Below are 12,364 nucleotides of genomic sequence, written 5' to 3'. Positions count from 1 at the left end.
GATCTTACTCTACAACAAAATTTCTTTTCCCCATGAAAAATGGGTTCAATATGAAATCGTATGGAGATAACAGCCTACAGGGTAAATGATGGAGAATGAAAAAAATAGCAAAAGCAGGATAGAGGGGATTCAAGACTTTCTTTGGCCACATATGGCTCAAGAGTTCTCCAATCAAATTATTCACCCTCTACCAGCTTGCTAAAATGTTCCAGAGGTGACAATGTTTCTAGTTCCCTTTTTAGTGAAAAAAATGAATTGCTTGTATTCTGAAATCTGTAATTAGCTAGATAATTCAGGAAAGGAAAACAAATTTCAGCAACCCAAGGGAAGCCAGGAACTAAAGGATTGACGAATGAGCACAATGGCTCAAGAGCATACCTAAGCAGAATCAATCTACCCAGATGCCCTTTGGGTCTTATTTGACAATCTCAAGAACAAGTCACTTTCTATTATGCACACTGATATAGAAAGAGCTCCAAACTTTCACTATTCTCTTTTCCGTGTCAAGTGAAAATAAGTGCCTGCTGCCGAAAAAGCCGAAAAAGCCTCAGTGTTCAGCTGGCAGGTTGCAATGAGAAAGAGAAAGAGAAGGGAGAGTAAAAGAAACTGGAAAAGAACTAGAAAAAAGAATATTTCAGAGGATAACAGTTTATAATAATGGCTTATGATGTGTTTATCTCCCTGATGTAACGATTTTAACCCATGTATCAGGCCTGAGCTCCAATTTCAGGCATTTGCAAAATGGGCAGCAGAAAAAAAAATTGTTCTATTCAGCAGAGCAAAGGTGCAGTCATTTGCTGGAACGTCCTGCCAATTTCAAAGCAAAATAAAAGTTGAAAAATTGTTGTTGCTGATAATGGTAGATATGGATATAGTCACAAGACTACAGAGACTCAATAAGACTATAGAGAAAATGATGTAAGACAAAGTGGGTGACAGGAGAATGTCAATGTCAGAATAGAGGGAAAATGAGGCATCTAGGTGGATGGCAGGGAAACAGCTTCCTGTGCTGTGTCAGTGACGTGTTATAGCCCTAAGGTCAGTTGTTCAAGCCTCCTATTAGCCTTTCACAATTAAGCTAACTGAAAACACGTTTTGCATTTCTATATTCAAAGAATATTAAACAGCAGTAAGAAATTCTTAGATGTCTAAAAATACAGGTACTTTCAGTAACATTCTGTAACTATTGCTTACGCTATGTAATGTTCAATTTGGTATGTGCTGCTCAGAGGTTCTTGACCATGATGGTTGTGTATTAGAATCATTCTGGGAGCTTTAAAAATTGCTGATGCAGATACCTCATGCCAGAGAGTCTTCTTTAATTGAAGTGTGGCCCAGGCAAAAGTATGTTTGAAAAGCTATTTCAGTTGAGTCTAATGTAAAGTCAGGGCAGAGAACCACTGTGCCTACCCAATGTTTCTTAAAGTGTGGTCTAGATGGATGGCCTCTAGTGTAGATGGAACCAACTACAGTCCTTGTTCAAAATGCAGACAACCGTATCCCAGCCAACACTTACTAAGACAGAATCGCTAGAGTTGGGGGCCAGGCAGAATTGTTTTCTTAATAAGCTCCCTCATGATTGTTAGAGGGAATTCTTGTCATTGTGCCTGTATAATTTAATGTCATTTGACAACCTCTTCAAATGATGGTAGACATGCTCTACTGCCCCAATTTATATTTTGCAATAGCCATTTTCTGATTTATGTGATTGTTCTGCAGAGAACAATCATTTGACAAAGAAATAAATAGACTATATGGGTATAGATATAGATACCATATATACATGTATATATGATATCTATATATGAGATATGTACATACATATGCATCTATATATCTCCAGTATACGTGGACACTGGCCATAATCCTAATAGGAGTATTCTTGATTCTGGCTTGGAAGGCCGTCCATTTCTTATTCCCATGTTCATGGCGGAGGAGAATTTCCTACAGCTGAATAAAGTATCATGGGTAAGGCTCAAATGGGTGGCTATGCAGAGTCAAGTCTAATGTTCTCTGAACAATCCTTAGAAACAGAAAAACCCAGAGACATTGAAAAACTATACTTTGAGTACTACTTATGCACCCTGATTATATATATTTTATAGTCCTGTTGTTATTGAAAACTGTTCTTGAAATTCAGGGAACTTGACAGTCTGTAGAACGTGGAAACCTATTAAAAAGCAATCTGAGGGCTTCCCTGGTGGCGCAGTGGTTGAGAGTCCGCCTGCCGATGCGGGGGACACGGGTTCGTGCCCCAGTCCGGGAAGATCCCACATGCCGTGGAGCGGCTGGGCCCGTGCACCGTGGCCGCTGAGCCTGCGCATCCGGTGCCTGTGCTCTGCAACGGGAGAGGCCACAGCAGTGAGAGGCCCGCATACCGCAAAAAAAAAAAAAAAAAAAGCAATCTGAAAATGCATTTCAGGTGAAATCACTTTTCCCAAAGTGCAGATCATTTCATTTATTCTAAAGGCATATAATTAGAAAGGAGACTGAATTGGTATTTTTTTCCTCCTTACAGTATAGCACAAATACGTACTTCTTTATTCTAGCTTCAGCATGTGTATAGTTTTGAAAAAGTCCTCGTCAAAAAAGAAAGTGGGGCTTCCCTGGTGGCGCGGTGGTTGAGAGTCCATCTGCCGATGCAGGGGACACGGGTTCGTGTCCCGGTCCGGGAAGATCCCACGTGCCGCGGAGCGGCTGGGCCCGTGAGCCATGGCCGCTGAGCCTGCGCATCTGGAGCCTGTGCTCCGCAACGGGAGAGGCCACAACAGTGAGAGGCCCCTGTGCCGCAAAAAAAACCAAAACAAACAAACAAACAAAAAAAAAAAGAAAGTGATTTTTTTTTTTTCATGGACCTCTACAATGTGTCTACTCAGAATTTTAAAAATCGGTTCTCAAGTAAAAACAGAAGCATAATTTTAAAAAGCAGAAGATATTATTTATCTTGGCCTTATCTGAACATGTCAGAAAATTAAGACAGTGATGAATTACACATTACTGTACAAAATTTTATTATCAGAGGCAAAATTCAAATTTGTTCTGCTTAAAATACAGAAGACAAATTTTCTCACTTAGAAAAATCCATTTCGTCAGTGCTTGATTATAGTGGAATAAAAACTTCATGTTGAACACATACTAATTGAATTTTTACTGAATAATTTTAAAGGCATACCATAGAAAACATTAACCTGCTAAACTAACACAAAGTTATTTGGCTAATGCTTTAGTAATCATATTTACTAAAAGAACAGTTACTTTTTTATTCCTAAATCATAAGATATTAGAAATGAAAAAAAGTGCTTCCATTTGGCATATTTTAAATAAGTCTGTTCATTTGGAGAATGGCTCTAGGAAAATAAACTTTGTTGCTGAATAAATTCAAGTTCATTAGAAATAGTCCACATAATATTTTTAAAAGATTATCTGATGAATTCAGTGGTGTCCGGAAAGCCAATTATGAAAGCCCAAAGGCAGAATTTCTCTTCTTGCTTCAAGTAAGTGGACAGTGCACAAGCTTCATAGTTCTACTGTGTTTTAGTTTTATAGTTTTGGTCTGTTTTAAAAAACTATCAAAATGTAAAGGGACTAAAATACAGCAAAGATAAATGGCAAGTATATTCATATATGGCAATGCACAGGTAGTATTTAAAAAATAATGTGAGGTTACTATTATACAATATTTTAAAGGGTAGAAATACAGCATTCACTTGAAACATTTTTTGTACTTAAGTGACAGATAATAAACCTTTTAAAAATGAAACTTAGTAGCAAAAAATTAATAATGTTTTCACCCAATAGGTCATAAGTTATGTGAAAGTGGGAACAGAATAGTGAACAAGAGCAAAAGTAATATTGTGAACCTTGTCGGGGTTAAAAGGACAGTGACTGAATGATTAACTTAGAAAGTAAACAAAGCTACAGTAATCAAGACAGTATGGTACTGGCACAAAAACAGAAATATAGATCAATGGTACAGGACAGAAAGCCCAGAGGTAAACCCACGCACATATAGTCACCTAATTTACGACAAAGGAGGCAAGAACATACAATGCAGAAAAGACAGCCTCTTCAATAAGTGGTGCTGGGAAAACTGGACAGCTACATGTAAAAGAATGGAATTAGAACACTAGCTAACACCATACACAAAAGTAAACTCAAAATGGTTTAAAGACCTAAATGTAAGAATGAACACTATAAAACTCTTAGAGGAAAACATAGGAAAAACACTCTTTGACATAAACCACAGCAAGATCTTTTTTGATCTGCCTCCTAGAGTAATGAAAATAAAAACAAAAATAAACAAATGGCACCTAATTAAACCTAAAAGCTTTTGCACAGCAAAGGAAACCATAAACAAGATGAAAAGACATCCCTCAGAATGGGAGAAAATATTTGCAAATGAAACAATGGACAAAAGATTAATCTCCAAAATATACAAACAGCTCATGGAGCTCAATATCAAAAAAACAAACAACCCAATTAACAAATGGGCAGATGACCTAAAGTCATTTCACCAAAGAAGACATACAGATGCCAAGAGGCACACAAAAAGCTGCTAAACATCACTAATTACTAGAGAAATGCAAATCAAAACTACAATGAAGTATCACCTCACACTGGTCAGAATGGCCATTATCAAAAAATCTAGAAACAGTAAATGCTGGAAAGGGTGTGGTGAAAAGGGAACCCTCCTGCACTGTTGGTGGGAATATAAATTTATACAACCACTATGGAGAACAGTATGGAGGTTCCTTAAAAAACTAAAAATAGAAGTACCATATGACCCAGCAATCCCACTACTGGGCATATACCCTGAGAAAACCATAATTCAAAAAGAGTCATGTACCACAATGTCCATTGCAGCACTATTTACAATAGCCAGGATATGGAAGCAACCTAATGCCCATCAACAGATGAATGGCTAAAGAAGATGTGGCATATCTATACAATGGAATATTACTCAGCCATAAAAAGAAACGAAATTGAGTTATTTGTAGTGAGGTGGATGGACCTAGGGTCTATCATACAGAGTGAAGTAAGTCAGAAAGAGAAAAACAAATACTGTATGCTAACACATATACGTGGAATCTAAAAAAAAAAAGGTACGATATACCTAGTGGCAGGGCAGGAATAAAGACGTAGACATAGAGAATGGACTTGGGGACATGGGGGGGAGGGGGAAGCTGGGGCAAAGTGAGAGTAGCATCGACATATACACTACCAAATGTAAAATAGATAGCTAATGGGAAGCAGCCACATAGCACAGGGAGATCAGCTTGGTGTTTTGCAATGACCTAGAGGGGTGGGATAGGGAGGGTGGGAAGGAAGCTCAAGAGGGAGGAGATATGGTCATATATGTATGCATACGGTTGATTCACATTGTTGTACGACAGAAACTAACACAGCATTGTGAAGCAATTATACTCCAAATAAGATGTATTAAGAAAAAAGAAAGTAAATACACTGCACATTCAAGGCAGATGTTCTTAACTCTACTGTAATATTTGCTATAAAACATTTCACTCTTTCAATTACTTACATGACATAATAAAAATGTATGCGATTAGAACCAAGTTGACCTGTGCAGAGGTAGGTCAAAGTAGTTACTGTAACTACACAGAGGAGGCCAATGGAAAATGTAACTTCAAGTAAATTAAGGAGCTGCGGTCCATCCATATGGTTCTAAGCAGAAAGAGAGAAATATTTCTCTGACCTCATCGCTAAGCAAAAAGAAAGTTCTGGCTAAACTAATAGGTCTCCTCCATATGCAGGGTAGAGATTTTTTATCTTTTGGTCCACTGGTGAAGAGCTTTGCAATCCATCTTCTCTTTTCCCTTATTTTTCATGGCTTGTTGGCTGGACTATCTCTTAATTACTTGTAACAGCTTAAAACCCACTACACAACACATTAATGTAAAACACTTTGATGAAAATTTTTATAGGCCATATGAAGTAACCTTGTTAAGAAATGAGTAGTAAACCAAAATGTACTAATTAACATTTTTCTCAAATTAGCCAATGACAATGAAAAAGTAAGCTAAGTATCTATTCAGATATTCTATAGAGACTGGTCTGTATGGATAATCCTTATGTTTTCAGGCATGTAGGAGGCAGATTAAGGACTAATTTAAACCGTATAAGGCTTGCGTTTGCAGGTTTTTGAATTCTCGCCAAAACCTACCACCAGTTACACAAGCTCATTACAACTCTTAGCTTCTGTCTCCTCACTGGTGATTTGGAACTGATGGTATTTCACAGGGTTATTAAATGAGATGATACCTACACAATGCCCAGCATTTAGGAGGCACTCAAGTTTTTGTACTTTCCCGATATTATAACTCATTTAACTAACACAGCACAAAAAATTAATTCTGATTAAAATGAAGAATGGGTCTTTCTTTTTTCTTAATGGATTGGTACATGAACTGGGAATGTGCAAAAGATAAACATCTTTAATGTACTATCCTTAAAGTACTAAATATTCAACATAAAATCCTGTAAAGTGTTATGTTTTCAAAATCTGGGTAAAATTATACTGCCTACCAGTAGGGCTATTTGTGAAAAATCTATTTTAAAAATAAAATTCATATACAGTATACATAAAATTAGAACATATATTTTCACCAACTGTTTATTTTTTTCTAGACTTTGAAGTAAAATTTCATAGAATAAAATCGAAATAAAAGCTACTAAAGTACACTTTTTTTTTCCTGAACATAAACAATGCATATTAAACAAAATACTAAAAAATAAAAAAAAAAATACTGGGTTAGCCAAAAAGTTCGTTCAGGTTTTTCAAGCTTATGGAAAAACCCGAACGAACTTTTTGGCCAGCCCAATATTTTCATTTAAAAAAGACCTTATTAAGTCAAAGCAATCGAACTGAAAGTTACTCTTATGTAATTAAATTTTGGAATTCCAGGATATTTTGCAATAACATTTTCATACTCAAAAGTTCACATATACTATTTTGAACAAATACATTATTGCCTAGTACTGTATAAGAATTGTTGAACCTGTTTTTAAAAACATATGATTAACTTAAAATTAACACATTGTGAATATACAAACAGTATGCTAAAACCATTTTAGAAAACTTCAGCTACTTTTACATAAGGAGGTTAAACATTTTTCCACAACTTACCGATATTATTAAAATGCTCAACTTTTCTTAAAGATAAATTCTATTCTAATTTATATTCCAACTATAAAAGTTTAAACTATGTGGTTTTATTATACTTTCTAAATGTTACACAATTAAGTGCTGTGAAACAAACAGTGAGAATTATCCTGAAGTGCGACAAATGTTTTGAGAATGAGTATACAAAAATAATGCCTAATATTATCTATACCTAAAAATTATTTAGTTCCTTTTTTGTAGTATGTAATTATCTTTCATGTTGCCTTATTGGTTCATTATTTCTCTATGTTTATTTCATTTATTGTGATGTAAATTCCTTTAAGCCTTGTTCATCCCTTCCTTTCCTCTCAAAAAGTGCTTTGTGAAATAAAAGGTGCTCAATAAATATGTTTAATTAAATTCTGTCAGTACATAATTAGCAGTGCCAAATGATAATAATTCAGCTATGGTCTCTGATAAAGGAAAAAAAAACAGGTGTAGGAATCCTAATTTACCATTATATGAGCTTTCTCTTTCATAAAGTATATGTGATTACTTCATGGGTATATTGAGAATAATTAAACTATTTTAGGTTTCTGACTTCTTAGAAAATATTCCTTAAAATTTAATAGCCAATAGATTTGAATTAAATATATTATTGTAAACTTCTTTAGGAATCCCTTTACTGCATCTGATATAGTACTACAGTTGCACGAAAATGGTTTTTGCATAACTTAGTCTGCACAGATTTATAAACAACATTTTACTGAATATTACCTTCACTGATATAAATGGACATCATTTTATCTGTGGTCTGACCATCTGTTACTACAAAGTGTATCAGAGAAATCCGTGTGGAAAATAAAACAAATTGTCAGTATTTTAAGGTCATATTTAAATAATGTTCACCAAAATATTTAAAAAAAGAAAACTATTATCAATGGGCTGTATTTTTTGTCCCAATATTTGGGTATTTACGCTGACCAAAGTGAATGCTAATTAACATTTCTTCCGGTTGTTGACATTATGCAAACTAGAAACACAGACTTTTAAAAATAATTGTAACTATTGTAGATATATTTAATCAGTATTTTGATATTGCTTCTGGTATTTGGAAAATCTCCAATTAATGCAACTGATAGAGGTATTTCAAACATGTCTTTCTATTTTAGTTGTAGGAAGGTTTTCTTGAAGATCTCAAGTTATTGTAATTGTTCCCAAAACAACAATCATGTTTTTTTTTTTTTAGCTGTACGCGTGCCTCTCACTGTTGTGACCTCGGTTCCTGTTGCGGAGCACAGGTTCCAGACGCACAGGCTCAGCGGCCATGGCTCACGGGCCCAGCCGCTCTGCAGCATGTGGGATCTTCCCAGACCGGGGCACGAACCCGTGTCTCCTAGCATCAGCAGGCGGACTCTCAACCACTGTGCCACCAGGTAAGACCAATCATGTAATTTCCGGGGCACGAACCCGTGTCTCCTAGCATCAGCAGGCAGACTCTCAACCACTGTGCCACCAGGTAAGCCCAATCATGTAATTTTAAAAAGTTCATGTTGCTATTCTGAGTCTCAGTTTTCTCATCAGACTGTTAGGGCTAATATAATTTATTACGTTTTTGACAGGAATCAAACGGAACAGCATATGTAAAAGTTCTTTGAAAATTAAATGCAGTTTATAAATATATGGTTTAATCTTAGGAACCTTGTAAGATTTTACTGGTATAATATTTGTAAGTTGCACTATCAAAAAAATCTCAGTCCTATGATATAATTATCCTAGAAATAATGTAAACGAAAGTGAGTTTAACTCCCAGGTAAAATCCATGTTATTGAAACTGAAGAATAAACCTAGCATTGTAGATATTAAACTTAGAGGTTGTGCTTGCATATGTAAAAACACTTTAAAGATTATAGGAATATTTTAAGGGAAAATGTGTAAAAATGGGGAAAACTTTTTATTTACAGGTTACCTAGAGATATTTAGTGCTTCAGAATATTTACTAAATATTCAGTAAATATTTAGTCCTTCCTAATTGAAACCAAGTTTTGCTGTTGTACATATAATGGCACAGTAATTTTTTAAGCCTAGATTTTGGACACTTTCAACTATTTGTTATTTCATGCATGTATATGATTTGTAAAACAGACAAAGAAGAGAAAAAAGATAAAAACTCTATGTAGAAAATAGAATTTTATAACTTAACTACATTTTACAGAATATTCCAGGAGATGTCATTGGTCATTTTATTATTTTGAAAATATTACTTATTTAAACAACTAAAAAATGTTAATGCCTGATATAATCTTCAACATTGGAAAGGATAAATTATTGAAAAATATGTAGAACAAAACTTCCATCTCAATGCTATTGATACCACTATACTGTTGAACAAGTATTATATGAGGTATTGAACATTGCACATAATTATACACTTAGGATTTGACATCATAGCTAAACCAGTTGTTCAAGGCCACTAAAATACTGAAAGAAGATTAAGATTATTAACAGTGCAGAGGAAAAAAGAACTATAAAATCCCTTCTAACTCATAGCTGGAAATGGTGATTTCATTCAAAAGAATGTCACAACTATTAAGAGTTTTCAGTAATTCATGACATAAAACAAGACATCCACCTCTAATTTTTTATCTTTTCTATTACATGAATCCAATGGTGATACAGTATGTGTTTTGAACCTGCATGACAGTGTGATCTTTATTATTGTTATGTTTCAGAACTTACCCCTTAAGGGTTTCACACATGTTTGAAATTATATTAAATTTCATCACTTCAGATAGGTGGCATGACCTTTAGATTTTATACTAAGCATTACTCTGTGTTAACAACACATAGAGTATCTAAAATTAATATATTAATTGAAGGGCTGAAAAATTTAGGTATGAGTAATAGGTATTAATTGCTAAAAAGATAAAATTCAACCTTAGGTGATACTTGTTCTATGGATTATTAAATTGTTCCTCTTTACTACAAACCTATAATAAATCTATGGCTCCAGTTTCTAAAATACCTACTTTTTTCCCCCAATGTTCAGTGACTATTAGAGTTAGAACGTTTCCTTCAATGATTTGCAAGAAGATGTAGAGGAGCGGAAAACCTCAGGAAAACATAAAGTGGTCCACAAACATTTGGCTTATGTAGAGGAGCGGAAAACCTCAGGAAAACATAAAGTGGTCCACAAACATTTGGCTTATGTACAGTTAGTTATATCTGCATTTCATAATGGTAAACTTAAAATATGTTCATTTTTGAGCATCTAAGCAACGTTTGGAGAGCTGGCCTACTGTGTGAGAATACCATTTAAAACACTTGTGTTCCATAATACAGCCAGGGAAAGACTATTCAAAATTCCCAGGTAGAACAGAGCTGTCAATACTAAAGGAAAAGCTTTGCTCAAGAAAAGAAACTTTTCATCTTGACAAATGGCACACCTGGCATCAAAAGTCATAAGAATCCATTTGAGGTATGGTCGCTTAATGGAAGATTAGATTCACACAGACACAAAGATCAACACACAGGAAGAGTTTTTAACTCTCTGCACCACCCAACATGAGATGGAGAAACAAGATGGAAAAGAAACACTTTCTCAGCACTGATAATCATTAAGTATACATAACTGTTTTATCCAATAGGAAGCTGGACCAAAATGATGACAGAATCTATATTTACGATGTGAGGTTGCCACTTAGGAAAATTAGCAGAGCGTTTGTACATAAATTTTGTTTAAATTCATTTTTATGTATAGAATAGACCATTCAGGAAGTAGATGAAAAAATCTATAACAGTTGAGAAATTTAGGAAATTGTCAGGAAGGATAGTGTTGAGATAAATTCTTTGAAGCCTTTCCAAAGTTTGCGTAAGTTTATAAAAAGAGATAAATTTTCTTTGAGCTGAACAGAGTCTGCACAAATGCAGTGTACAACATACTGTATACATATGGGGCCTCCCTATGTACATATACATATGCATACACTACCTATATGCGTTTTTTAACGTATACACAGCTTTAACTCAAAGAAAATGAGTTAGCAGTACAATAATCATTGAAAGACAATCCAAGTGCTGAAATAAGTGACACCAGTCACTTAAAGGGCTATTTCACTTCTCACATTGCCCAGGACTAAGAATATAATTCCCTGTTTTAGTTTTTCTTTCATTGCATCACTGACTGTCACAGATAATCTTTGTGCTTTTGCATAATGTTAATCCCGATGTAACATATATTCACATACAACATTGGACATTTTAAATAAGCATGCTAGAACACAGGCAGGGCCATACAACCATGCACAAAATATTCTGAATATGTTTTTTCCATACTGACTGCAACGTCAACATGCACCACTATCATATTTGGTCCTGTACAGTGAGGAATGTATAGCTGAAGCAGTCATGGCTAGTTGCACTTGCAAGAGTTTCTTTAGAGAAGAACACCCAGTAGAGAAACAAAACAGAATGAATGAAACAAAAAAAATCCCCCAAAACCAAAAATTAAAAAAAAAAATTTCCTCCCACACGTTAACACTGAAAATCTGGCCATTTTCCTCATTCCACACAAAGCAGGTCTTCTCACAAAATTCTGAGTCAAATTGTTTTTAAGAGACACACATTAGTGTCTCAGAGCTTTTCCTAACCATTGGAAAAGCTCATCTTGATAAAGCATTTTCCAGCGTACATTGGCTTCGACAGTTTCCACGGCTCTTGAGAAAGAGGCAGCAGCTACTCCATCATAGCTCTTCATGAAGTTCCTTAGCTGGAAATAGAAATATTAAAATAGTAAATAGACAGCATAAGGAATATGGTCAATAATACTCTAATAAGTTCCTATGGGGGCAGACGGTTACTAGACTTATCATAGTGATCATTTCATAATGTATGCAAATGTCAAACCATTATATAGTATACCTGAAACTAACATAATATTGTATTTCTACATTTCAATAAAAAATATAATTAAAAAATAGTAAATACACATGTCTTCAAAACAACTCATGTCCAACACATATAAACAAGAATCTATTTGAAGAAAAGTGTCACAGTCACTACAGAAGGTATATTTAATATGTGGAGTGAGCTTAGTAATGAAATGGAATAAAACACATTGTGTCCTCTAGGTGTAATGTAATTTCTTTTGGAACTGAAAGGAGAAAAAGAATGGACATTACAGTTTAAGTAGCTTCAAATTCAGCTTCTTGTTTCATAAATAAATATTAAAATAGACATATTTAA

General features: G+C 34.7%; 1 protein-coding gene across 2 annotated transcripts in view; it reads right to left on the bottom strand.

The window, feature by feature from the left end:
* Positions 1-2,994: 2,994 nt before the first annotated feature.
* Positions 2,995-12,364, bottom strand: part of TRHDE (thyrotropin releasing hormone degrading enzyme) — a 405,202-nt gene continuing 395,832 nt past the window's right edge. Inside the window, exons 19-20 of one of the 2 annotated variants that reach the window (XR_010932493.1) lie at positions 10,290-11,888; positions 2,995-10,232 (exon numbers count right to left, since the gene is read on the bottom strand). Coding sequence is in view for 1 of the 2 variants with exons in the window: in XM_067697363.1 (XP_067553464.1) it covers positions 11,745-11,888 (144 nt within the window). In the remaining variant the exon portion in view is untranslated. Of the gene's footprint in view, positions 11,889-12,364 lie in introns of both variants that reach the window. The other variant, XM_067697363.1, reaches the window with a different exon arrangement.

The sequence above is a fragment of the Pseudorca crassidens genome, chromosome 11, assembly GCF_039906515.1.
Source record: "Pseudorca crassidens isolate mPseCra1 chromosome 11, mPseCra1.hap1, whole genome shotgun sequence".
Taxonomy (NCBI): Eukaryota; Metazoa; Chordata; class Mammalia; order Artiodactyla; family Delphinidae; genus Pseudorca; species Pseudorca crassidens.
The sequence above is the reverse complement of the archived record's forward strand: the minus strand, read 5'-3'. Positions and strand labels throughout refer to the sequence as shown.